Genomic DNA, 26,225 nt, shown 5'->3' on the forward strand with positions numbered 1-26,225 from the left:
ACTATATGGGCCACTGGCCTGATCCAGCAGACTCTTTTTGATGGTTCATTTATCTGCTTTTCTGCTCCTATTCCCTCCAGTTCCACCCCCTCCCAGCTGGCAGCTCCCCACTAAAGGCTTACCTTTTTGCTCCAGAATGACTGACACCACATCCGGGTGGTTATAAGCTATTGCCATGTGAAGAGGAGTTTGCAGGCTGACGTTATCTGCCGTGCTGGGCATCGCTGTCCCCTTCTGGGCAGGCACGGCTTTCTCCGTCTGGATATTAGGATTTGCTCCTTGCTGCAGCAACTCTGCCGTGAGGTTGGCTAGGCCATGCCGGCAAGCTGTGTGCAGCGGGGTCTCCCCCTTTAGGGAAAGGAGAATTTGGAAAACTTTAAAGACAATCGATTTCAAGTGGGAGGGAAAAGACTCATGAATTGGACTTCAAAAGCAGCTCCCACAGAGTTCAGTGCGCGACAAACAACTGTCAACACATTTGTGGCTCCTCAATTTTCTAAGCGCTGTACATCTGCTAGAAGAAAGGGCTGCCTGCAGGTTCTCAATCTAAGAGACGCAATATAAAAGGAAAAAAGAGTGGGGAGGGAAGAGGAAATAAAACAAGGGAGCAGCTGCTCCTTCACTAAGGCTGGACGATGTCAGCTTTTCAACATTGAAATGTATCACCGGCCAAACATTAGGTAAAGGTAAAGGGACCCCTGACCATTAGGTCCAGTCGTGACCGACTCTGGGGTTGCAGTGCTCATCTCGCTTTACTGGCCGAGGGAGCCAGCGTTTGTCCACAGACAGCTTCCGGGTCATGTGGCCAGTATGACCAAGCCACTTATGGCGATCCAGAGCAGTGCACGGAAACGCTGTTTACCTTCCCGCTGGAGCGATACCTATTTATCTACTTGCACTTTGACGTGCTTTTGAACTGCTAGGTTGGCAGGAGCAGGGACTGAGCAACGAGAACTCACCCCGTCGCGGGGATTCGAACTGCCGACCTTCTGATCGGCAAGTCCTAGGCTCTGTGGTTTAACCCACAGCGCCACCCGCGTCCCTTGGCCAAACATTGAGATATAGCAATACATCCCAATGTTGAAAAACAGAGGGAGGAACAAGCTGCATCGGCCCCGGCCCCACAAGGCACTGGGGTGGAACTACCTTGGCAGGATCGGCAGCGGTTTCACCCATGGGGCCAGGCCAATGCACCTTGTTCCTCCTTGTGGCAGAGTCAGGTGCAGCAAGCCCCACCCGCGATATACTGCCCGGTGAAGGTGCCATTGCACTCTGGCCTTCAAACTGGCCCTGGGCAATGAATTGATACATCGCCCAGGCCTAACACACACGCACCCTTTCTCCATCTCATCACAGTAAAATGAGAAATGGTCCAAACTAGCTACAGTAAGCAGTTATGGGCTTGCAGTTAATTTCCCTCCATGAATCAAACAGATATATGGAGTGTCTGAGCAGAGTTCTATTTCATTCGACATTCCCTTCTCTTCACCTACCGCTTTATTCCGGTGGTTAACTTTGGCCCCATGGGTTGCCAGGAACAGAGCGGCAGCCTCGTTTTCTGCCCCTGCTGCTCTCTGAAGCAAGCAGTTTCCTACAGGCAGCCAGCCACCCGGGTGGGGGAGAGAGAAAGAAAAAGCAGAGTTAGAACAGGAGCCGAAATTCAAGCCGTCATCTTGCATTCTAAGCCAGGACACTGGAGGGCAGGGCACAACTGAATTGACGTGGCTTATTACTGACGTCCTTATTATTAAGTATGCTTAAAAGGTAAAGGGACCCCTGACCATTAGGTCCAGTCATGACCGACTCTGGCGTTCATCTCACTTTATTGGCCGAGGGAGCCGGCGTACAGCTTCCAGGTCATGTGGCCAGCATGACTAAGCCACTTCTGGCGAACCAGAGCAGTGCACAGAAACGCCGTTTACCTTCCCGCCAGAGCGGTACCTATTTATCTACCTGCACTTTGACATGCTTTCGAACTGCTAGGTTGGCAGAAGCAGGGACCGAGTAAAAGGAGCTCACCCCGTTGCGGGGATTCAAACCGCCAACCTTCTGATCGGCAAGTCCTAGGCTCTGTAGTTTAACCCACAGCACCCACTTTTTGTCACAAGTGACCTCAAAGTGATTCTCCCTCCCTCCCTCCCTCCCTCCCTCCCTCCCTCCCTCCCTCCCTCCCTCTCTCTCTCTCTCTCTCTCACACACACACACACACACACACACACACACACACTATTACAAATCACAAAACACAATTAAGGTAACAGGAAAGCACCAGCAACATCAATAATAAAGCCACAGTATAAAAACCATACTATATCAGCAATACCAACAATAAAACCTCAAAATCAGTCCTATAACATAAAACACACTTAAGCCTAACCATCGCCACCAAAAACTATAAGAAAAACAAACCCAAGTAAATTTCCATCAAACCATGAACCCACAAACACCCATGCCTCCAGAAAGAAGGCGTTGCACAACTGGGGCAGTGCCACTCAAGACCCTTTTGATTTGTCCTCTCCGATGTACAACAGCTGGAATTTTGTTTCCTCAAGAGACTCCATTGTCTTTTTGCTCAATTCACAAAAAAGTTAGCTATCTGTAAGATGCAGGCCACACACCCCTCCCACTGCACCCTCTTTTCATTGCCCTCTGTGCTAAAGCAAACCAAAAGGTTGCTTGCTTTAGAGTTTCAGCTCTGCTGTTGCCTCTTTCTTCCTTTGGCTTGTCTTCTATCTGATTTCTCAATTGCTTTCTTAGGGACTGAGTTACTGGGACGACACAATTTCTCTCACCGGTCGCTGTGTCGGGAGCGTCCGTATTGCTGCCGCGCTGGATGAGCCTGGCTGCAAAGCTGTTCTCATCAAAGGAAGTGCCGTTTTCCACCAGGACATCCTCAAAGGGGTTGACGGACGGGTCAGAAGACACCGTGATATACTGAACAGCAAGCCACAAAGCAGTGCTTCCTTCATGATCCTTCAGTTCCAAATCGAGCCTGGCAACGACAACAACGTTCCGATTATGCCCCGTGAACAATTTCAAGTCGGGACTTTGTTCTCAGGAGACACAAATCAAGGCTTTCTAACACTGGCCAGTTCACCGGATTTCACCTGTCTGTTTATTGTGCCTTCAACATCCAATTTTTGTATTTTCTGCCTACCAAGTCAACTAGCATTCTTTTTCTTCCGATTGACATTTGCCCATTCTCAATGGCAGCTTTTCATTTACTGGTAGGTTTTGCAACTTGGATTTGAATCATCCGAGACCTTTTAGTACAGAAACACTTCCATTCTGCCACTGAGCCACTTCCCCAAGCTCACCGTTCCAGCCACCTCCCTGCCCTATCGAGAGGACCCACCCAAGTGTCTGTCGCAAAACAGAACGGTGATAAGAAACACACAAACCCACAGACAAGAACGGGAAGGGAAGAGCAGCCTTTAGGAAAACTCTGCCTGAAATTCAGGAAAAGTCCATCGTCTCCTAACGTACCCAAAACTTGACAAGGACATGGTTTCTTCTATTAAGAGCACCATCCAGATAGATAATTGTATTAATCCAGTTTGCACAGACTTACTGCTTGCACTGGAGCAGCTGGCTGAATACTGGGTCATTTCTCACAATGATGGAGGCATGCAGTGGAGTCCTGGGGGTGGAGAGAGAGAGAGAGAGAGAGAGAGAGAGAGAGAGAGAGAGAGAGAGAAAGGGGTCAGTTGAATTAGGGCACAAGGTCTTCCAAAGGTCAAGGAGCAAGATCTCTTTTGTAAGTCGGCAACTTCTTGGAGCACGTGACACTAGACTCCTCCCTCAACTGGCTCTACCTGCTTTTGTCTTATTTACACCGGAGACCAACATCCATTTTAATTATTAACAGCTATTACTGAGCACTCAGGCAGTTGCTTTTAGATTTACTTCTGTACTTGTTAACAGGTTTCACCTATTTTCAGTGACAGACTTAACGGGGTGCAGATATTTATATATTTTTTGAAGTAGTTTTTATTTTACAAATATAAATTTATAACATTCCAAATGCATATCCATATACAGAGATTACTCTGAATATTGAGACTTCCCGCTCCATCCCCTCCATGGGTCCTACTGTCAGCATTTACAACTGCGTATTATTCCATATTCTATATTTTAAATCAATCCATAATATCCATAGTATTTGTTACATTACAAGTGAGTTTCAAATCCTGCTAATGTTTCCATCTGCTTGCAATGGTCTCCTGGATAAATTATAAATTTTTCCCATTCTTTTTAAGAAGTTTTTGTCCTCTTGGTTCCTGAGTCTCAGGACCCTGGTGTTTTTAACCCTGCTCCACTTCCTACGGATGGATCTGAATTACCACCGCCAGGTCACCTGGCATCTCTCCCCGCCCGCTGGTTCAACACCACCTAAGACATCGAACAGCCCAAATTTCAGTCACCAGATGCCTGGGATAACAAATACGTTTTACCCTGGCACCGGAATCCCATCAATAACATACATGCTTTTACATGCAAAGGTTGCAGTTTCTATCACTGGTACCTCTGCCAGCCAAAATAAGCAATACAACAACAACAAATTTTATTTATACCCCGCCCTCCTCGGCCAGAGCCGGGCTCAGGGCAGCTAACACCAATAAAATCACAGTAAAAATATAATAGGGGGAAAAGAGGGGGGGGGAGCAAAGAAAAAAAACCAATTTAAAGTACAGGTTAAAATGCAATTTAAAATGCAGCCTCATTTTAAAGTAGCTGATAAATCAAGACCATAAGGGGAGGGAAACATAAGGGTCAGACCGATTCCAAACCAAAGGCCAGGCGGAACAGCTCTGTCTTGCAGGCCCTGCGGAAAGATGTCAAGTCCCGCAGGGCCCTAGTCTCTTGTGACAGAGCGTTCCACCACGTCAGGGCCAGGGCTGAAAAGGCCCTGGCCCTAGTTGAAACCAATCAAACTTCCTTGAGGCTCGGGACCTCCAAAGTGCTGTTATTTGTGGACCTTAATGTCCTCCACAGGGCATACCAGGAGAGGCGGTCCCATAGGTACATGGGTACAAGGATTTGATGGACCAATTTTTCCAATTCTGCATAAAGCATCTTCAGATGTCCAGATCAACATTTCAAGCAACAGGTCAAGGAAACATACAAACACAACGCCACCCAACAGTCACCTTCCTTTGCTGTCCTGCATGTTCGGATTGGCTCCTGCCTTCAAGAGGGACTCTGCAATCTGTGCCATCTCTGCCATGATGTCTGGCTTGTGCTTCTTGGGGCTGTAGGAGGCCACGAGGTGCAAGGGAGTCTCCTGGTCTCCCAAGGTTGCAGCATTCACCCGGGCACCGTTTTTAACAAGGAAGCTAGCAGCAAATTTATCTCCTTTGGGGAATGACAAGGAAAGAGCAGAAGTCAGGTAGCAGGATTTTTGAAAAGCACTCACTCCGAAGAAACCCTCCCTAACAATCCTTTCCCATTTGCCATATCAGTCAGAAAAGTGTAAACGGCAGAGTATTCCTTGTATCTGTAGAAAAGGAACAGGTTTGTTAAAAAATTTAAAAAGACCCAGATGCAGGGCTTTTGATGGAAAGAGGATTAGTGGTCTCTATTTGGGGTGTGTTATTAACATTATGAGCTCAAGGTGGCTTCTCCCTGCCCAATTTCATCCCTAAAACAACCCTGTGAGGTAGGCTAGGCTAAGAGGCAGTGACTGGCCCCAGGTCACCCAGTTAGCTTCATGGCCAAGTGGGAATTTGAAGCCTAGAATCCAAAATCCTAGTCCAACACTCTCAACACCACAGCACACTCACGTAAGAAGATAAAGCAAGATTATTCAGCAAGTGCCTGGGCGACTTGTTTGGCTCACTGTGTTTGTTCTGCTTATTTAGAGTTGTGAAGAAAATACAAATGACACACAGAGGACACGCAAAAAAGTTGCTGGGTGCCTCTCTCTTCTGAGCGACAGCTTTCCTTAGGTGTTTGGAGGGGGAGGAGAATGGAAAAAAAGCTGCTTAAAAGTAAGTCAAGAAGCAGGCATACAGTGGTACCTCAGGTTACATACGCTTCAGGTTACAGACTCTTCAGGTTACAGACTCCGCTAACCCAGAAATAGTGCTTCAGGTTAAGAACTTTGCTTCAGGATGAGAACAGAAATCGTGCTCCAGTGGCGTGGCAGCAGCAGGAGGCCCCATTAGCTAAAGTGGTGCTTCAGGTTAAGAACAGTGTCAGGTTAAGTACGGACCTCTGGAACGAATTAAGTACTTAACCTGAGGTACCGTATTTGGGAGTATCTGAGGTTGCAACACAGCTAAGACTAAGTAGGCCTGGACCAGGTCGGTCTCTTAAATGGGAGACCACCAGGAACCATATATAAAAACAGATTAAAAAAAATAAATCTTAAAACTTCTGATGCATCTACATGACATGTCAATTCACATACAGTTTAGTGAAATGGTGGCCCTGAGAAAGTAGCAGTCCTATTTCTGGATTTTGCTGTTATGGAGGAAGCGCAGCCTGTGCAGGTTCCACAAACAGCCCATGGAATGGCCAAGAAAGGATGGGATGGGGTAAAAAGGATAGGAAGGAGGGAGATGGAGTTGCAGGTGCATGTGGATCACAAGGGCTCGACAGGCACCAGTTGTACACCTGAACTTTCCCATTAAGTGCCGCAGTGCGATGCATCTTCAGGTGCCTCCAATCATGGAGACCCTTGCTTTCTTGTGCTGAGTAAGCTTCACACCCACCCATCAGCACACCTCCAGCACAGGCATTAAGTGATGGCAACGCGTTCACCATGCCACCAAAAAATGGCCCTCACACCATTCTGCAGCTTTTCACAAGCAAGCTGCCTGTAACTGGAAGCGGTGCTGGGAAGCACAGAACACCCATTCCAGCACAGTGAAGGCAGATCCAAAGATCTCCTTAACGTTTTTGGCATTTCGCAATCTGAACCAGATGAAGTAACGTTGCTTAAAGAGCCTGCAAGATCCGTATAGTGGAGCCTGGAACCCGTAAGATGGGCCAAGACCCTAAACCTGCTCTGGCAAGGTAGACTGTTGTCAGTTGTATTCCAGCTTCAAAAGAAATCTCCTGCAATGTTGGAGGCCCTTAACCTGCAGTTTCGTAACTAGGGACCAAGGGGTTTTACAATTCTGGTGAAATACCTTGCCCTTCTCCTGAACTGGGAGGAGCTATAGAGATTCTCCCAAACCTCAAACTAATTCTCAGAATGAAGGAAAGCGTCCTGCTGCTTTTGGAGATGCTCTGAAGCTCAAAGCACCATGGACAAGTCCCTCTAGCTACTCAGCTCAGGGCTGGGAATGGAGGGGAAAGGTTTGCTTCCACCGCCACACAAAGTTGACACTCCTTGCAGGCTCATCACAGCCAATCCCGGGGGGCGGGGAGGAGAGAGAGGAACACAAGGGTGAACACGATTTTTGGCTAGCCAACCAAAAACCCTCTGATCTTGACTACAGCTGGTATTAAGTGATATGGAAAGAAGTTTATCTTCATGGGTTACTCATACCTTGCAGAGGACTATAATTTTCCTATTATACATTTAGATGAAGTTTATTTTCTACAAGTATTTAGCCCAAGGGAAGAACAGAAATTGCTGGCCATCGGCTTGAATTGCTAACAAAGAAGGGCAGGCAACAAGCCCCACTTTCTCTTGCCAGAGGAAGATGTAATTCAAGATGCTACTGCTCTGTTCCTTTGCTCTCTGCATCTCACTGCCATGGCAACCAATTCCTCAAAAGGATCCCTTTTCTTGCACTGAAAACTTCAGAACCACCAAACACACCACATGCTTTGCCAGACTTTTGGAGGTTTTTTATAAAGCTAAGTTAATCTGCTGTGTAATGTCCAACATCAGTTCAACAACTCTCTAACTTGATCATGCAAGATGGCCCATGATAGAAGACACTTCTAGTCTGCAGAGATCTTTCTCTCAAGTTGGAGATACAGTGGTACCTCGGGTTACATACGCTTCAAGTTACACACGCTTCAGGTTACAGACTCTGCTAACCCAGAAATATTACCTTGGGTTAAGAACTTTGCTTCAGGATGAGAACAGAAATGGTGCAGCGGCGGCGCAGTAGGCCCCATTAGCTAAAGTGGGGCTTCAGGTTAAGAACAGTTTCAGTTTAAGAACAGACCTCCAGAACAAATTAAGTTCTTAACCCGAGGTACCACTGTACATGCTTACACACAACCTACTGTTTGTTGTGGACATGAAAAACAGGTGGGTGGAGGAATTTGCTGGGAAGACGTCCTTGGTTAGTTTTTGGTTGTTTATTAATGGTGCTAATATTGTTTTGTGGGTTACAAGTGCTGTAATGCTTTGTGAATTTTATGACTTTTCTTGCGGTTGTGCTGTTCAGCCTATTTTTTAAGATGTTTTGTTAATAGTGTTTTATATAAGGTGGTTGTTTTAATGATGATGATGATGTGTGTGTGTATGTGTATGTGTATGTATGTGTATGTGTATGTATGTGTGTGTGTGTGTGTGTGTGTATATATATATATATATATATGCTTTCGTAGATTTTCACGGGTACAGGAATGCAGGTTTTGGTGTCCTCGGGTGTCTTCCCGTGTAAAAGTTGGGGTGTCTAGGCGACGTTTCGACGAGGTCTCACTCGTCATCTTCAGGCTGGTGCTTTCGGCTTCTTGTTACTGGAACAGAGCTCTGTTCCAGTAACAAGAAGCCGAAAGCACCAGCCTGAAGATGACGAGTGAGACCTCGTCGAAACGTCGCCTAGACACCCCAACTTTTACACGGGAAGACACCCGAGGACACCAAAACCTGCATATATATATATATATATATATATATATATATATATATATATATATTCTTTACTGAAATACAGGAAGTATAAAATTTCAAGTGCACAAGGTAAAATAAGATGCGAATAGAAAAACAACAACACCCATGTAAAAACAAAAACTATAAACATTACATGATTGTTATTGTAGTTAACCTAAACTTAACCTAATACAGTCTTTATAAAAATGAATTCCAAATATCATTAAATTTGCCATGGCAAGCCAACGTTTGTAGGGGACTTGTTCATGTGTTGCAAGTTTGTACATATCTTCTATCCATTTGTTTACTGATGACAGAGAGGCCTGGAGGCCAGCATTTGGCTACAGGGGGCCCGAGATTCCCTACTCTGATCTACAAATTTAGATTCTATGAAATCTGAGATTCCTGCATTACAGGGGATTGGATTAGGTGACCCTCAAGGTCCCTGCCAACTCTGTGATTCTACGAGGTGTTTTTGCCAGAAATGCACAGAACACATTCTTAGCTGAAAAGTGAACTATATATTTTACAAACAGAGTTTATTCTTACCCCTTTGAATAGCTTTATGCAGCAAGCTCCAGCCTTTCTTGTCCACCATGTCCACATCTGCCTTGTGATTAACCAGGGTGGTTGCAATGCTTTCCAGTCTTCGAGAAAGTGCCAGATCTAAAGCAAGATCTCCGTTGTGATCTACTTCGTTTAGCTTCCCAGGCAGCTGCAGGGAAACAGGATTAGAAGTTGGGCACCGCACAGCGTGATAAAAGAAAAACGAAGATTCTGGTGTTTATTCTACATTTAACGCCGCTCACTAAGGAGCCACGCAGGGCAGCAGAGAAGCTTAGGAGAGGCCATGCTCAGTGACAAAGCATGACGCAAATCCCAGGCTCAAGAACTAAGGCCGACCTGGACTAAATAGAACAATGGTTCGAACGTAAGGCAGGCTTATGGACAGTTAAAAGAAAAGACAGTGGAGGTTGTGGGGGAAGCAACAATCATTTTGAAGAGAAAGGTTTTATTAGTTATATTAAGGGGGGGGAGAACTGTAATTGCAAACTAGTGAAGGTGTTTGTTTTTAAAAACTCCTTTCAGATGCTAAAGTCTATTCTGCTTTCTTAAGAGGCAGAGGGAACTGACTTTGTAGTAATGAGGATATCGAGAGATATCTCCAAAATTCTATCCTAGTGCAGATTTACGGGAGGATCTCTGCCTACCTGCGAATCCATTTCAATAAGATACAGGAAAACGACGTCTTCTCTCTCCACTTTAATAGCTTTGTGCAAAGGAAACTCTGTTTTGGATTTGATCATTTTATACAATAGCTGAGCACTCATACTGCTAAAGTCTTCTTTCCTCAAATCATCCTGGGGGAGAAAATCATTAATCAAGAAAGTCACATATCTTGGCTCCAACCTTTACCCCCCCCCCCACACACACACCACAAGCTTCAGTCATTTCTCCAGCGCTATTTATTTATTTGTAGTATTTGTACCCTTTCCTAGTCAGAAAGGTTCCCAGAGCAGCTTACATGGAATTAAAACAATGCTCCGTACCCTCGGGCTTACATCTTAAACAAACAAACAAACAAACAAGCAAATAAATACCGTATTTTTTGCCCCATAGGACACACCGGCCCATAAGGCGCACCTAGTTTTTTGGGAGGGAAATAAAGGGGAAAAAAATTATTTCCCTCTAGGCGCAGGGCTGGGGCGGGGGAAGCACCAGAACAGGCAGCTCTCCGCAAGCTGTGGGAGCCCAGCGCCGGACTCCCACGGCTTGCGGAGAGCTGTGCGAAGCCTGCATTCGCCCCATAGGACGCACACACAATTTCCCTTCATTTTTGGAGGGGAAAAAGTGCATCCTATAGGGCAAAAAATACGGTAAATAAATAAAAACACAACATAGAGCAACCATAAAAAAGTATCAGCCATTTCTACATGCACCTGTATGGGTAACAGGAAAAAAACCCAGACTTTTGGGGGGAGTCAAACTGAAAAAGTACATTTGATTGTACATGATCAGATTTTCCCATCTGCCTCTCAAAAGTCTATATGGCTGAAAACAATTCCCAAGCATTTATTGGTTTCTGGCTTGAAAACTATGAATGCCGCGGCAAGAGCAGCACATGTGTTTCTGTGAATCTGTAAAATGATTTCCAACTCTCTTGTTTTCATTGCAATACCAGAGTTTATGGGTCTATGTTTTGTTTTGGTTTGGTTTGGTTAGTGTAATATGTTTGTTCCTGTTTGTTTTATATTTTATTTTTACTTTACAAATTCAGTGTGTGTGTGTGTGTGTGTTTAAAGAAATGTATGAGTGGGCAGCACAAGGAATGGAGAAAGCTGGGTTTGAAGCTATGCTACATTACTGCAAGATGGGGGTACTGTATAAATAAATTACCGCAAGCTGCTTAGACCAGCCATCACCAATCTGGTGCTTTGTACTACAATTCCCATAAGCCCCAGCCAACAGGACCAATGGTCAGGGAGGATGGGAGTTGGATGCCAACCACACGTGGCAGGCCACAGATTCCCCACCCATTTTATTGCTCTGGGTGGTATAAGAATGCTCCTTCCGTATCTCAGCTTTGAACACAAGGCTCTCCCATGGGCATGAATCATTGTACCAGGAACATCCTCCAACATTTTGTTGTCTCAACCTGTGAGATTATTTATCCACACATGCAACATAGGCTGATGATCTTTAATGAGGCACTTTTTCTCCCACGCTGCAAAATGTTTCCATGGGTGGAGGGGGGGAACACTCTTTGGAACTGAGCTATGATTCAATAATTACAGACCAGGAACCGCCTGTTTTCAGTACAGGCATCAGTTCTGCTGTCAATGCCAAGACATCCCATTTTAAGCAGATGCATACACCAAACTGCAGACCAAATGAAAACGAAAATCTCTTTGCGAGTGGGAAGCTAACAAGGCAAAGAGAACGCGGGGCTAAAATTCTTCTCTCCAACATGCTAGCTTTCCACATGCGAGGTGGCACTTGTTGTTTCATGGGGCAACCTTCAAACACCCAATTCCCCCGCTGTACATGGTACAGCCCAAAGCAGCTGCAGAACAGAATGTGGGGGATTCTCAGTATAGTTTCAAATTTTACAGAAATCTTTGCCTTGGAAACAGAGTAAATGCTCCATTTTTTACATTAAAAAACACATATCCTCATTTGACCTCTTGAAGCACCCCATGCTCCTCTCTCGGCGCTTACCCAATGACTAGCAATTATCTCTGCACAGTAGTTCATCAAAGTGCTGGCATTCAGCTCCTCAGCTGTTTGATAGAAGCGGATGCAGTTTCTGACGTTCACAAGTGACATGACTCCTTTTTCACACCTACCAAGACAGACAGGGAAAGAGCCGGGGGGTCAGGAAAAAGGGGATTTCCTAGGAGATGATTTTCATTGCCAGCATCAAAAGACTTATCTCAGTAGCTAAAAAGTATGAACACAGACCTGCTTTATAAAGTATTAGTAAAACTGAAGAAGTTCTTTGAAAGATCTTGGCCCAGATCGGACATAACTATCTCAGTTAATTAAACTAAGATATGCAAGTGGCGTGTGTCATCCCTCCCCTCTTTGCTGAGCAACAACTGAAGAGTGCCTGAGTTCATTAGCCACAGTTTCCCACTGCATCCAAACCAGGAAACTATGGTTTCCATATTCAGAGCAGATCAGTGTTCAAGGAGTAGCCTTCAGCTCCGAAGGAATTGCCTGTCCTGCACTTGAAGACTTCTGAAGTTAAGATTAATATTCTTGGCTAAAAGCCTAACACCCTGCAAGACATTCACAGGAGGCATTCTGCCGTTAAGCTACCATTCATCCAGTTGAATGAGAGAGGCAAGACTTTTCTGCTTGTGGTGCTAACACCATCACCCTGTTGTAAATAATGTCCTGATTCAAGTATCATCATCAATACTTTATTGCGGTCCAAAGACCCATAAAACATAAACCATAACAATTTCAAAACTAGATACAGTTAAAACGACCAGGCAGACAGATGGTAGAACCAAGGCAGTCATTTTGTTTTATCTAGCGCATAATGATCTTTGTTTCTTATAACCTCTGAAAGATACTTTGCCACGGCTAGTGTAATACATAATTCAAGTAATACCTGAGCATTATAATCTATTAACACGCCCCTGGAATGTTGCCTTGCCTACACTGCCAGAAATAGGCAGATGTGATACATCTAGTAAAGCCAGGTTCATTTGCACACACACAAATGGGATAAATTAATAGGAGCACACAAGATCCCAGAGCAGAAGAGATTCTCTGTGTCACTACAGTCACGCTCGTTACTACAAAGTCAGTTCTAATGTATAGGTTTGACGAAGAACCTGGCGAGATTTCCATCATTTGCTGGAGGAAGCATCAAGAGGGCCTTCTAACCCATGCGTGCAAGAGGACAACCTTTACCCAAACCAACCTTCACCAGTGAGCCCAGAACACCTGGAGGTCACCAGGAAGGCTGACCCAAAGCATCCTCAACAGATCTCTCCAAAGGGAAGAGATCCCACCACTGGTCCTGATCACAGCTGCATTTCTGAGAGTGCCCATCTTTGAATTCAAAGCCGCTTCCCAGAGGGATCCACAGGGGGAAAAACAATCACTTGCGTTAGGACAAATAGCCTGGTTAATTAAGAAACAAATGCAACCGCTCATTCAGAGACTTGCCTTTCCCTGAGGAGCTGTAGCTGAAACCTGTTTGCTAGTTTCATCAGCTCGGTCAGGAAGACATCATCTTCTCTCAGCTCCAGCTCATCTGTATAGATCCAACGCAACATCGCCGTTGTCACGGCTGGGTCAGCATCTGTTGGAAGAGCATGAAGGGGATTACGATTTGGCCTTTAGAGGACCACCAGCATGCAGGGCTTTAGACCTGGCATACACTTACAAAAACAAAAATAGCTCCCCCCCCAAACTGCACGCTCAGTACTTATGAACCAGCAACTACACTTCTTATGCTCAAGACGTTAGCAACGAGCTTGTTTCTGTACTTACAATGTGTGTGTGTGTGGGGGGGGGGGAGAGTTCCTGGCATTTCCCTCACTGTGGTAAAGAAATGCAGCATCACACTGCTGCTGTGAGTGCTAAGTGGGCATACAACCCACCCACCAATCTCAGGAACTAGTAAAGGTGGTATTTATAGCTTTGATGCAACAAGGGTGTTGGCTGCCTGCTCACCTCCGAGAAAGAGGAGCTGGCGGGAGCACTAATATTAGAAGCTGTTTTCCAAGATGCAGCCAGAGATGTAAGAGGCAAGACATCAATCATGTGGGGAAGCCCCGACAGCTTCAACGCCCCACCAACCCACAACTAAAACATAGTCAAGAGCATGTGGCAGCCCTAGCGTTCTTCTTCCCCCAGCCCCACATTTCAACTTCAGAAACTGCTTGACACCCAAGTATTCTACTTTCACCTCCACTCCATTTTTATGGTGCTTAAAATGTGAGACAAGGGGCCAACAGGGAGACAGGGTTCAAATCCTGTCCACCGCCATGAAGTTCAGCTTGGGCCAGTCAACCACTCTCAGCCTAACCTACCCCACAAGCTCATTGCAAGGTGAAAGAGGGCTAGGTAAAGCCATGAATACCACCTTTAAGCTTCTTGGAGAAAGGGAGAGATAAAATAATCTAAAATGGATGAGAGAATTACTTTAAAACGGGTGGTCTCCAACTGGCCTCTCTCCAATGATAAAAGGCATCTTTTCAGGGAAGGGGGCAGAGAAAGAGGTCGTTTTCAGGTATTCCTCCTCCTGGCCCAATTTGTTAAATAAACCCCTCAGTAAAACTCCTAGAGCAGTTTATAAACTAAAATAAACAAATAAAAAGTAGCAGCTAAAAAACAACAACCCAATGTAGAGTTCAGCAGAATGTATAAAACCCCCAATAATTTTCCAATTCCCTATATAAATTGGTATCTGATTTAGCATGTCTGACTTCCTATCTGGTTTGCAATATATGTAGGACACCATCTTTTCCCAATGCCCGGAAGCAGCTGAACTGAACCAATTGATTGGGGGGAGGGAATTCAACGAAGCACATTAGTGCAGTTTAAATGTTATATTCAATTACAGTCGTACTTTGGAAGTCGAACGGAATCCATTCCAGAAGTCCATTCGACTTCCAAAACATTTGGAAGCTCCTACAGCCAATCAGAAGCCACGGAAGCCCTGTAGGATGTTCAGCTTCCAAAAATAGTTCACAAACTGGAACAGTCATGACCATGTTTGCAGTGTTCGGGAGCCAAAACGTTCGAGAACTAAGCTGTTCAAAAACCAAGGTACAACTGTACTAAAAAGCTTTCCCTGGACTTAACTTCTAAACATTTAAAAACCTGACAGGTGCCTTAGGATTAACTGGATCTCCCTCTCCGAGAGAGAGAAGTCTGCCGTCAGAGGGAAATCTGGATCCCTATAGCTTCTATGTGAGGCTGCAGAAAGGTCCTGCATCCAGATTGTCTCACTGATGCCAGAGTGGGCATTCTGGACCCTCCTATTCTGCCAGCATGACCCTGGGCTGGATGATAAAACTATACCATCGCTGGAACTGGAATAGTTTATGTCCTTCCCACTTATTTCATTCCCGCCCCCCACCCTCACACAAAAAGATCCAGAGCAGGACACAACACACCTTCTGCCCTCCAAATGCAAGGCCAGGCAGTTTCAACTGGACTAGTGTTGCATGCAATCATCATGCTATGAAACCATGGACTTTTAAACATGGAAACCTTTCCATGGAAAAAACAGAGCAACTGTTTTAATTCTCTTTCTACCCCACATCACCAACAAAAGTCATCCTAATACACAAGCATGGGTGTCCCATGGTGGAAATCTGCCACCTGACAGCAGAGCCACTACAGAGGCAGAGGTGGAGGAGAGACAAGGGATGTGGAGACACTGCCACCAGCTCTGCTGAGAAGCCAGGTTCCTCCTTCAATCTCCTACCATCCGGCAGCAGCCACTACATCAGGCTGCAGCAGAGGAAGGAAGAGAAGTAACTCAATTCATTAGCCCAGCTGAGAAACCAGTAAGTTTTGGTGCCTCCTCTCCCTGAGCTGTTTTCGATCCCAGTGGGTCATCAGAAGATCCCGCAACTACAAATAAATAATGCCTGGGCTGGCGTATTTCCTCCTCTCACCGAATCCATTTTTCCTTTTGTGCTATCGTAAGCCCGAGGGCAGGGGCTGCCTTTAAGAATAAAGTGATCTATAACGCTCTCTTTTTAACACGGCTCATTTTATAATGCAAACTTGAAATTGGCAATATAATTGCTTGTTTAGAATCAACGTCTCTGGCCAGAATTTACTCTCTCTCTCTCTCCATCGCTGCAGGTTTTTAGGGAAGGTGTATGCATGGGAGGGAAAGAGAGAAAGGAAGAGAAAGAGGTGCCCAACTGATTAAAGAGCTAATTTCACTAAAGATAAAAGACTGGCGTCTCAACAGTTGCCTTACATGGAATTGCTACACAGGCCGCTCTGACACAGCAACCCTCAAAACAAAAGGAATAAACGGGCTGTTTCAGACGGCTTTGTCTCCCAGCTCTGAGCGGTCTCCCATTCTGTAAGACGAACAGGCCACCACACTTAACATCCACATCATTAAAATGAAAGTGGGATGGGCTACTGATTTAACTAGCATTAAACACAGAGCTCTCAAAGGCCCATTAGCATGTTCTGGAGACAAAGGCTTCATAATTAATGGATCAAGTGCCTCTTTCTGTGGGCGGAGCACCTCCTGAAGGAGAAGACTGCAACCTCCTCTACCAAAGGGGCCTTTCATCTTTTCACTGCTCGCCCAAAGCCAATGAAAGCATCTCTCTCAACCCCCCCACCCCAGCCAATCAGAAACCGACCTGACAGATCCAGCTCCTCCGTAGACACCAGGTTGGCCAGGCTCCAAGTCTCGCTGCGAGCTGCCAATACAAATTTGTGAGCGCTGATGCGCCTGTCTCCAACCTTTATCTTCAGGTCACTGGAGAAACACAAGACAAACAGACACCTGCGCTTAGATGACTTTGCAAACTTCTGCACAACAGCAAGGAAACTCGGGGTATTCTGCCGTAGAGGAGAAAGGCAGAGCAGTGGCGATATGCGGATTCCCCACGGCACTTTTGCAGGCTTCTTACGGTCCCAACAGCCACAAAGAAGCCTTCAGAAAGAAGCAGGGAGTCTGCACGCTTTGTGAACGGGATAGGAAAATGCTGGCTGTGCACAAACAAGGAGGGAAGCTAACCGAGTTAGGCTTGTTTGCTATTCCCAGGCACGCGATTAAGGGGCAAAATGATCATCTGAGAAGAAAAACGTTAGAAGGATTAGAGCGACATCTCCTCTTCTCTCAGTGATGCACCCACAATGGGCCTGGCCCTTCTAACACCATCAAGGCTGCATCTCAAGCCAGTTGTGGCTGCATGTCTGGACCTTTTGTATTTAATTTCTTTTAAAAAAAAAACAATCGGGAAAGCAGCTCTGATCCACACTGTCCATTTGGGCAGTGCTGGTAACAAGGTTCATAGCTAAAGGATTTGCATGCTTGCTCACAGCCATGTGAAGGTTGTTTAAAGCAAGACTGGGGGTGGGGTGGGGTTGAGTGGGTAATGTGATGGGGGAATGCAACAGAGATTTATAAATTTATTATTGCTGTAGAGCAAAAGTGGGGAGATAAATGAGGTAATTTAACACAGTGCGTCTCATCAGATTTTAAAAAATAATTCTTAAGAGGCTAAAAGGATGCTGCCAATTAAACAAGCACCCATTTTTTAAAATGTATTTAGTGGAAGTAAAAAGAAAAGAAAAACAGAACCGGAAATGGCAAGCACCACCACATAGGAAGGAATGGCACCCCTTAAATAACTGCCACAAATGTTAAGAATAATCTTAGAAAAAAGCTATGCCTTTTGCTTCAGAAATATTATTTTAATCATATGGAAATTTAAACTCACTGTCAAAGTGATGGGCACACATGGCTTAAAAAAGGCATTAGTGCTTGATACATATACACAAATGATATTTTAAGAATGAATACATTGATACCATATTGGCCCGCATATAAGCCACACCTGAATACAAGCCGCACCTTTAAAATTCCGGGGGGGCGGGGGGGTAGAGAAAAAAAGACAATACCAAAATATAAGCTGCTCCCTTAAAATTCCACAGGCACTCACACCTGTTCCGTTTTACCGTATGTCTGTTTCAGCAGTGATATCGTAAAAGCCAATTTTTGTAAGGTCACAAATTTAAGTCGCACTTTAACTTTTCATGGTCAGAATTCGGAAAAAGAAGTATGGCTTATATTCGGGCCAATACGGTAAGTGCACATTGTTATACACTCAAGTATTCCCGTTTAAGTGGCTGAAATAGAAAGCAAAACACAACCAAACAAAACAAGCATACCCATAATCTCCCGGTTAGCTTCTATGCATACTGAACACAAATGTCCTAACAATATATTATCCATGAGCCCTTGTCAACAGTTGTATGATGCTGGGGCTGATGGGAGATGTAGTTCAAAACATCTGGAGGGCATCAGATTGATGAAGGTTGCAAAATAGACTCCCCTCAGAAACACAACAAATACTCTATGGCATTTATGCAAGCTTCTATGTTATAACTACAATTAATTAAACACAACAATACTAACTTGCATATTATTTCTTCTCAATAAATTCAATGAATTAAACTGATATCCAGCCCAAACCATATATAGTCTTTATGTAATACATATAATGTATTATGACAGGAGGCAAGCTTTCATAGCATTTTCTATATCTTTTCTCTTAATTTAGTTATGACCGAATATACACCAACCCATATATATTCTACAACACACACTCTCTCTCTCTATGTGTGTGTGTGTGTGTGTGTGTGTATATATGTATATATATTTGTGTATGTGTGTGTGTATATATATAATCACAGAATTTTAGAGTTGGAAGGGACCACGAGGATCATCCATTCCAACTCATTGCAGTGCAAGAATAATATAATAATAATAATAATAATTTATTATTTATACCCCGCCCATCTGGCTGAGTTTCCCCAGCCACTCTGGGCGGCTCCCAATCAGTGTTAAAAACAGTACAGCATTACATATTAAAAACTTCCCTGAACAGGGCTGCCTTAAGATGTTTTCTGAATGTCAGGTAATTCTTTATCTCTTTGACATCTGATGGGAGGGCGTTCCACAGGGCGGGCGCCACTACCGAGAAGGCCCTCTGTCTGGTTCCCTGTAGCCTCACTTCTCGCAATGACGGAACCGCCAGAAGGCCCTCGGCACTGGATCTCAGTGTCCGGGCTGAACAATGGGGGTGGAGACGCTCCTTCAGGTATACAGGACCGAGGCCGTTTGCGCAACATGGGGTTTGAACCCACGACCCCGAGATGATAAGAGTCTCATGCTCCACCCTATGGGGCTATCCCTCAGGGCAATTAGGGATTAGACCAATTCACAGGTGATGGCTGATAGGTCTATCAAGCAGCATTGGCACCAACGTATTTATATATATATTTATAACCCATATTTCTTCTGTCGTGGAGTAATGGAGCATCAAGGCTCAGAGGCAGTCCAGCAATTGAGGCTGTTTGCTAGGCCTTGCTTAGGGCCTAAGTATTTGCCTGGCCACTTTGTGAAAACCAGATGATGAATTAGATGGCTCTTAAATACGATCCAACAAGCTTCTGTTCTTTAAGACGCCTGGTGAGAAAGTGTTTAGGAGCTGAAAACAACTCTTTCTTTGCTAAGTGTTTATCAGAGCTTGGACTGACAAGAGAGACCCTCAACTGACAAATGACCATCAACCTGTAGGCCTGAAAGGCTGAGCCTGCCTTATGTTTAATCACTGCACTATATTTAAAGTCTTTAAGTGATTTTACCATTACCACTGCATAATGCATAACGATGATCTCTGCATTTCAGCAAACATGAAACACACACAGCTTAGTTCCAAGGAAGAGATTTGTGAATTAAGAAATTTGGTCTTACACACATGAGCAACAAGTTATAGGGTGTGTCCCCTTTCTCTTTCCAAAAAACACTGGACACCAAAACAGCGTTAACTTCCAGTTTTGAAGAATAGGAAGTGCTTAAGAAGCAAAGCAGAAGTATATTTGTCCAAGATAAATATTTAACTTCAAATTTCAAACAAAAAAAACACACACAAAAAAGCAAAGTACATTTGTCTGGCTCTGTTTCCCAGCAAAATATGCTGCATTTACGTATTAAGTTAGCAGCAATACTTTAAAGCAACACTGTCTTTACAAGGGCCATTAACTGCACCTCTCAATCCTCCACAAATACATGCTTGGCCTGGAATCCATTATTTTGACACGAGCAAAAGAGTTTGTTTCTAACTTTACCCTGCAGGAAAACACAGGAAACTCCTTGCTTCCATTCTGTCAAGTTGGAGGATGAGCTTCTGCCTTCTGAAAGATTAGATTAGACTGCATTTCACCCAGTATAAGATCTTGGAACTTCGTTTTTTCCAATGTTCAGAAGCAATCTAATGGCTTCCATGTTACGTGTGTGAACAATATGCCTACACAGGCAAGCGTCCTCTAAAGGTGTTTAAACTATTTTGCTTTCCTGTGCTTAATGCATTGTCCCTGCTTTCTTGCAAATGGCAAACATAGTGTAAAATAGCACAAGAGATAGGAAAAAGAGGCACAGCGTTTCAGAAGAGACTGTAGCCGGTAAAAGCTGAAAGGGGGTTGGTGGAAGTGAAGAATTGGTAATGGATGCAAAAAATGGAAATGAAGTTAAGCTTATTTGTGTACAAATTTACAGCACTTATGGTTGCAAAACAAGGTTGAGGCCCAAGTGGGTAATCTGATGAAATCTTTAAAAGGCAGAGGCCGGATTCAAATGTCAGAGTCAAACCATGGCTTGGCAGATGGGGTCATAACTTAAGTTCTGCTTCACACAGCAGCAGAACCCAGCCCATGGTTCTGTCTTTGCCACCACACATTTACCTGTATTGCTCCTGCTCATACAACTCTGCTACGATGGCAAGCAGCCGACTGATGAAGGAGTCGCTGGCACTCTCCTTGTTAGACTGAGCGGCCAAGAGAGTGCATTTCCTCTCCGTCTCAGTCAGCTTCTTCTGCAACTTGACATATTCCTGACGGAGAAGCATCAGGTGTTTTTCCAGTTTGGCCACCTCTTCTGCAAAGACAACGGAACGAAATTCAAAACGTGGGGCAAAAGCCGACTGGCACCTCACAGAAGCCACTCCATCAGGCTGCAGAGCACACAGAGAGGAGGGAAGCAGGCCTTTTCCATCTTCTCTACGAAGAGAAGAGCTGCCTTTGGCCCTCCCTCAACTCACACAGCGGCAGTCATTCCAACAGGCTTCATGAACTGCTTCAGTCCCAGCTGACTGTTATAAGATCTGTAAGGCTGGTGTCTGAGTTTGCCTCCCTGCCTCTTTACTCATCCCTCCTCATCCTTTTCTAATCGTGTCACGTCTCTTAGATATTGAGTCTGAAGGGAAGGAACTACTGGTGTGTGTTTTTTGTAAGCTAAAGCGTGGGGTAGTAAAAAAAGGTAAAGGGACCCCTGACCATTAGGTCCAGTCATGACCGACTCTGGGGTTGCGGCGCTCATCTCGCTTTACTGGCCGAGGGACCTGGCATACAGCTTCCGGGTCATGAGGCCAGCATGACTAAGCCGCTTCTAGCGAACCAGAGCAGTGCACGGAAACGCTGTTTACCTTCCCGCCGGAGTGGTACCTATTTATCTGATTGCACTTTGACATGCTTTTGAACTGCTAGGTTGGCAGGAGCAGGGACTGAGCAACGGGAGCTCACCCCGTCGCGGGGATTCGAACCGCCGACCTTCTGATCGGCAAGTCCTAGGCTCTGTGGTTTTACCCCGTGTCCCTAAAGCATGGGGTAGAAACACTTTATTTGTATAAACAGCTGAGTAGTGTAGCACATGCTTTGCAACCAAAAGGATCTATGGTCCTATCTATCTCTGTCTCATGTACCAGGCCTGGGAAGACCCTTGGCAATCCAAGCAGACAGTATTGTCCTAGATGGACCAATTGTCTGGCTCAGTACAAGACAGCTTCAAAGGGACAGAGCCAGCATAGCCAATGCATTGCCTTCTGGAAGTTGTGGACTCCAACTCCCATGAGCCCCAGCCAGCACAGCAAATGGTCAGGAAGGATGAGAATTGTAGTCCAACAACAACTGAAGGGTACCACACTGGTCTATGCCAGGAATAACCAAACTGGGAGATGCCCTCAAGTTTGTCCCTTTGCATGCAGTTCTGTAGGGAATTAGTTTGTGACAAACATTCATTTTGATTCCATCAAACACAGAGGAGCTTTCTGAGAATGCACGCAATTGCACCATTAGTCATTCCACTGTATAATTGTTCATCAGTGCATTCTCTCTGCGGCGCCAATTTTAAAAAGATGCCGGACTATTTAAAAAAAGGTTTTGTGTGTATAAGCCTTGAGATAAAAGGTGAGGACAATGACAGGCAAGGATTTCTGAAGAATCTACAGTAGACACACTGCTAAACATCACAGAGCACTTGAGCACTAAAGCATCAGCAGAGGATCCACCTGCTGCTCCCTCAAATAAATACATTTCCAAAAGCAGAAACTTCAGAAAGAACTACAGTATGCCAACAATACTCCTGCCTGGTGTGAAGATTCCTTCCCACCTTGCGCTGCCAATACAAATCTCCACCTTCACCCACCTCTGGTGAAAAGGAACAAGGCCAGCACAGCAAAGAATAGGCACATTTTTGTTGGTGTCAAGTCTTTCAGATTCTAAAAATCCCAGAAATGCATTCCCTGAAGTGACCAATCCTAATCCCTAATCGGACTAAAATCAATTTTAAGAGCTTCACTCTTGAGACATACTTTGACAAAGAGATTTGCTCAAGTCAAAACTTTTGGAATACCTTTTGGAAGTACTGGAACTCTGGCTTGTTGGGACCTCAGGTAAGTTAAGAGCAAAAGGATTAAAAAAAAGAGCAAAAGGATTAAAAAAAAAAACTAGCCGCAGCTAAATGGTAGAGTACACACTCTGCATACAAATCCCCCATTTTGAAGCATTAGATCAGGCACCCCCAAACTCAGCCCTCCAGCTGTTTTGGGACTACAACTTCCATAGTCCCTAGCTAACAGGACCAGTGGTCAGGGATGATGGGAATTGTAGTCCCAAAACAGCTGGAGGGCCGAGTTTGGGGGGGCCTGATTTAGATGTTTCTGGACTACAGCCTGCATCATCCTCAGTCAGCATGGCCAATAGTTAAGGATTATGGGAAATGCGGTCCAACATCATTTGGGGACTCAAGGATAGGGAAGGCTGCTCCAAGAACATAGGGGACCTGCTGGCTCAGACCAGCGATGCATCTGATCCAACATGACATTCTCACAGTCACAAGCAGAGATGTGTGGAACAGCAGCCTCCCAGTAATGATCCCCAACAACTGGTATTCAGAGGTATATGAACAATGATACTGGAGGCAATATATAACCACCATGACTAGCAGCCACTGATAGTATTAATCCTCCCCATAAATTTGACTTAACACCATTTTAAAGCCATCTGAGTTGGCAGCCATGCCTTGTGGGAGTGAATTCCATAGTGCAACCATGTGCAGTGAAAAGACACACCTCCTTTTGTCTATCTTGATTCTTCCAGTGTTCAGTTCACTGGACGAGCCTGGAATCTAGTATTATGGGAGACAGAGGGAGAACCTCTCTCTGTCCACTTTCTCTATGCCACCCATAACTTCATACAGTTCAGTCGTGCTGCCATCACAATTTGTCCCTAAAGAGACCCAAACGGTTTCCCTGGTATCTCTGGGGATCTCAGGTAGGAAGCCTAAGGAACATCCGGGCTTTTATACTTGATACCCTTCAGAATGAGCAATGATAAAGGAAGTCTGAGGCTATAGGCTGCACTCCCTCATAGTGGGGGAGGTGTATGCTAAGTTATTGTTTCAATACACTGCATCTGATGACATTAAAGAGGCTTTCTTCATTGATCTTTATGCTGTCAAATCCACCAAGAATGACTAATTGTTTCCATTAAGTACCAGCCAGCAAGATTTGCTAAAAAGCCAGATATGCGGCATTAACTGTGCTTTAATACGCTGCTAGCAAATGCATCAAGGCTTGGCTAAGACCACCATTCACATTTTACATTGGTTGTAGATATAAAGAACTGACATCGCAAAGTGGGTGTACGTTAACAAAGAAATTCTGAATCATCTAACACAATCCTTACGAGTCTAGTCCAAGACTCCGGTAGTAGACTTATTCCGTACCAAGCATTTATTCTTAGGAAGGAGGTTACCAATATTTTAAAGGCAACTGCAATTTTAAAAGTTACACCAGAATTGAGATTATACCTGGAGCAGGGAACCAGGTGTGCAAGAAAGGCTTGCTGAGCAGTTGATAACTGTGTGTCATGAGTCCCAAAGAGCCATCGTGGAGGGGCTGGTTGGATGGGGGGGCGCAGCTGGAGGAGCTGCCTGCAAACGACCCTGGGAAGGGGCCCAATGGTTTGGAACAGACTGTGTCAGAGCCATGAGTGAAAGGAGATGCTCCAATAGTCAGTTATCGATGAGGAGTTGGGTCCTGGGCAGGAAGGGGGTGTTCCAGTACTATAGCCTCCCAGTATGCCACTCTGAACTCTATACCCACTCCCCAGGGTCATCAAGAGGCAATCTCTACACCCTGTCCTGGTTTGACCAGCCCTTACATGATGTCTCCTTAGATCTCAGGATCCTCTGCACGCTCCAGCAAGGTATGTTTAACAGTGAAAGGAACTCTACAAAGGATGCACATGGGCAGGGACTCCCTATTCAATACATACTGGTGAGTAGTGACTCCATGCATGGTCCTTAAGCATGCTGGAACAGCTGCCTTCCATATTAACTACTGCACTTGGCCACAATCAAATCATTTAGTTTCATGCTGTTTATTGCGTGTGCATGTTTTAATGAAGTTCAATCTTAATTCTCAGCAACCTTGAAAGGATACATTTCCTGAAAGGCAGAATATGAATAATTGTAACAAACAAAATGAGCCAAGCAAACTCAACCGCAACTCTTCCCAGGAGTCCTTCAGTTTGGACTGAAAAAAGGAGAATGAAGTCTTGCAATCTAAATACTGCCACTATATTATCTGGTTATTCATGCTGATAATGCCAAGGTTGCAGGTTCGATCCCTACTTGGGACAGCTGCATATTTCTGCGTTGCAGGGGGTTGATTCTCAGGGTCCCTTCCAACTCTACAATTCTATGATTCTATATAGAATTTACCTTTCATGGTTAAGAAAGCCAAAAGCTTTACAAGAAAATCAAACACTATCACTTTAAGGCAGTGAAGGATACCAGTATTGATCAGGGAACTTTCACTGAATAATGCATAGTTAGGCATTGCATGGAATGCTTTCATCTGCAGCAGAGCATTCAGCATCTCTAGATATACTGTATTTTTTGCACCATAGGACGCACTTTTTCCCTCCTAAAAAGCAAGGGAAAATGTGTGTGCGTCCTATGGAGCGAATGCAGGCTTTCGCTGAAGCCTGGAGAGTGAGAGGGGTCGGTGCGCACCGACCCCTCTCGCTCTCCAGGCTTCAGGAAGCTATCTGCTAGCCGTGGGAGACCCAGCTCTCCCACGGCTAGCGGAACGCTGCATCAATCCCGAAGCTTGGGGTGTGCGGAGCTCAGCGCGCCCCAAGCTTCTGGGTGCCGACAAGGTCTCCGCTAGCCGTCTAGACCTTGCCGGCACCCAGAAGCTTGGAGGCGCTGAGCTCTGCACGCCCCAAGCTTCGGGATTAGCGCTCCGCTAGCAGTGTCTAGGCTGCGGATAGCAGCCTGCTTCCCGGAGCGTCGGGCGCCCTGAAAGCAGAGCGCCCGGCGCTTCAGGAACACATCCGCAGCGTGGGGAGTCTTGCAGGAGTTCCCCGCAAGGCTCCCCACGCTGCGGATAGCAGCCTGCCGCCCGGCGGGTGGGGCGCCCTGAAGCAGAGCGCCCCTCGCGCCGGGCAGACATCCGCAGCGTGCGGAGCCCTGCAGGAGTTCCCTGCAAGGCTCCCCACGCTGCGGATAGCAGCCTGCCGCCCGGCGGGTGGGGCGCCCTGAAGCAGAGCGCCCCTCACACCGGGCAGACATCCGCAGCGTGGGGAGTCCTGCAGGAGTTCCCCGCAAGGCTCCCCACGCTGCGGATAGCAGCCTGCTGCCTGGCGGGTGGGGCCCGCTGAAGCAGAGCATCCCGCGTGCCAGGCAGACATCAGCCAGCCCCACAAGCTTGGGGGACAGCAGGGAGGCGCAGCACCACTATCCCGCTGTTCCTCAACCTGGTTCGGTTTCCCTGACCTGCTTTTGGGGGGGAAATAAAGGGAATTTTTTCCCCCTTTATTTCCCCCCCAAAAAACTAGGTGCGTCCTATGGTCCGGTGCGTCCAATCGT

At 45.6% G+C, this 26,225-nt stretch overlaps 1 protein-coding gene across 1 annotated transcript in view; it reads right to left on the minus strand.

The window, feature by feature from the left end:
• The window catches only part of ANKFY1 (ankyrin repeat and FYVE domain containing 1), a 47,539-nt gene that overhangs the window by 15,512 nt on the left and 5,802 nt on the right, over positions 1–26,225 (minus strand). Inside the window, exons 2-12 of the mRNA XM_081890207.1 lie at positions 20,756–20,948; positions 16,645–16,763; positions 13,466–13,601; positions 12,002–12,125; positions 9,994–10,143; positions 9,332–9,497; positions 5,151–5,355; positions 3,572–3,640; positions 2,793–2,992; positions 1,494–1,591; positions 123–348 (exon numbers count right to left, since the gene is read on the minus strand). Coding sequence (XP_081746333.1) covers positions 123–348; positions 1,494–1,591; positions 2,793–2,992; positions 3,572–3,640; positions 5,151–5,355; positions 9,332–9,497; positions 9,994–10,143; positions 12,002–12,125; positions 13,466–13,601; positions 16,645–16,763; positions 20,756–20,948 — 1,686 coding nt within the window. The remainder of the gene's footprint in view (positions 1–122; positions 349–1,493; positions 1,592–2,792; positions 2,993–3,571; positions 3,641–5,150; positions 5,356–9,331; positions 9,498–9,993; positions 10,144–12,001; positions 12,126–13,465; positions 13,602–16,644; positions 16,764–20,755; positions 20,949–26,225) is intronic.

The sequence above is a fragment of the Podarcis melisellensis genome (assembly GCF_964234715.1).
Source record: "Podarcis melisellensis genome assembly, chromosome: 15".
Taxonomy (NCBI): domain Eukaryota; kingdom Metazoa; phylum Chordata; class Lepidosauria; order Squamata; family Lacertidae; genus Podarcis; species Podarcis melisellensis.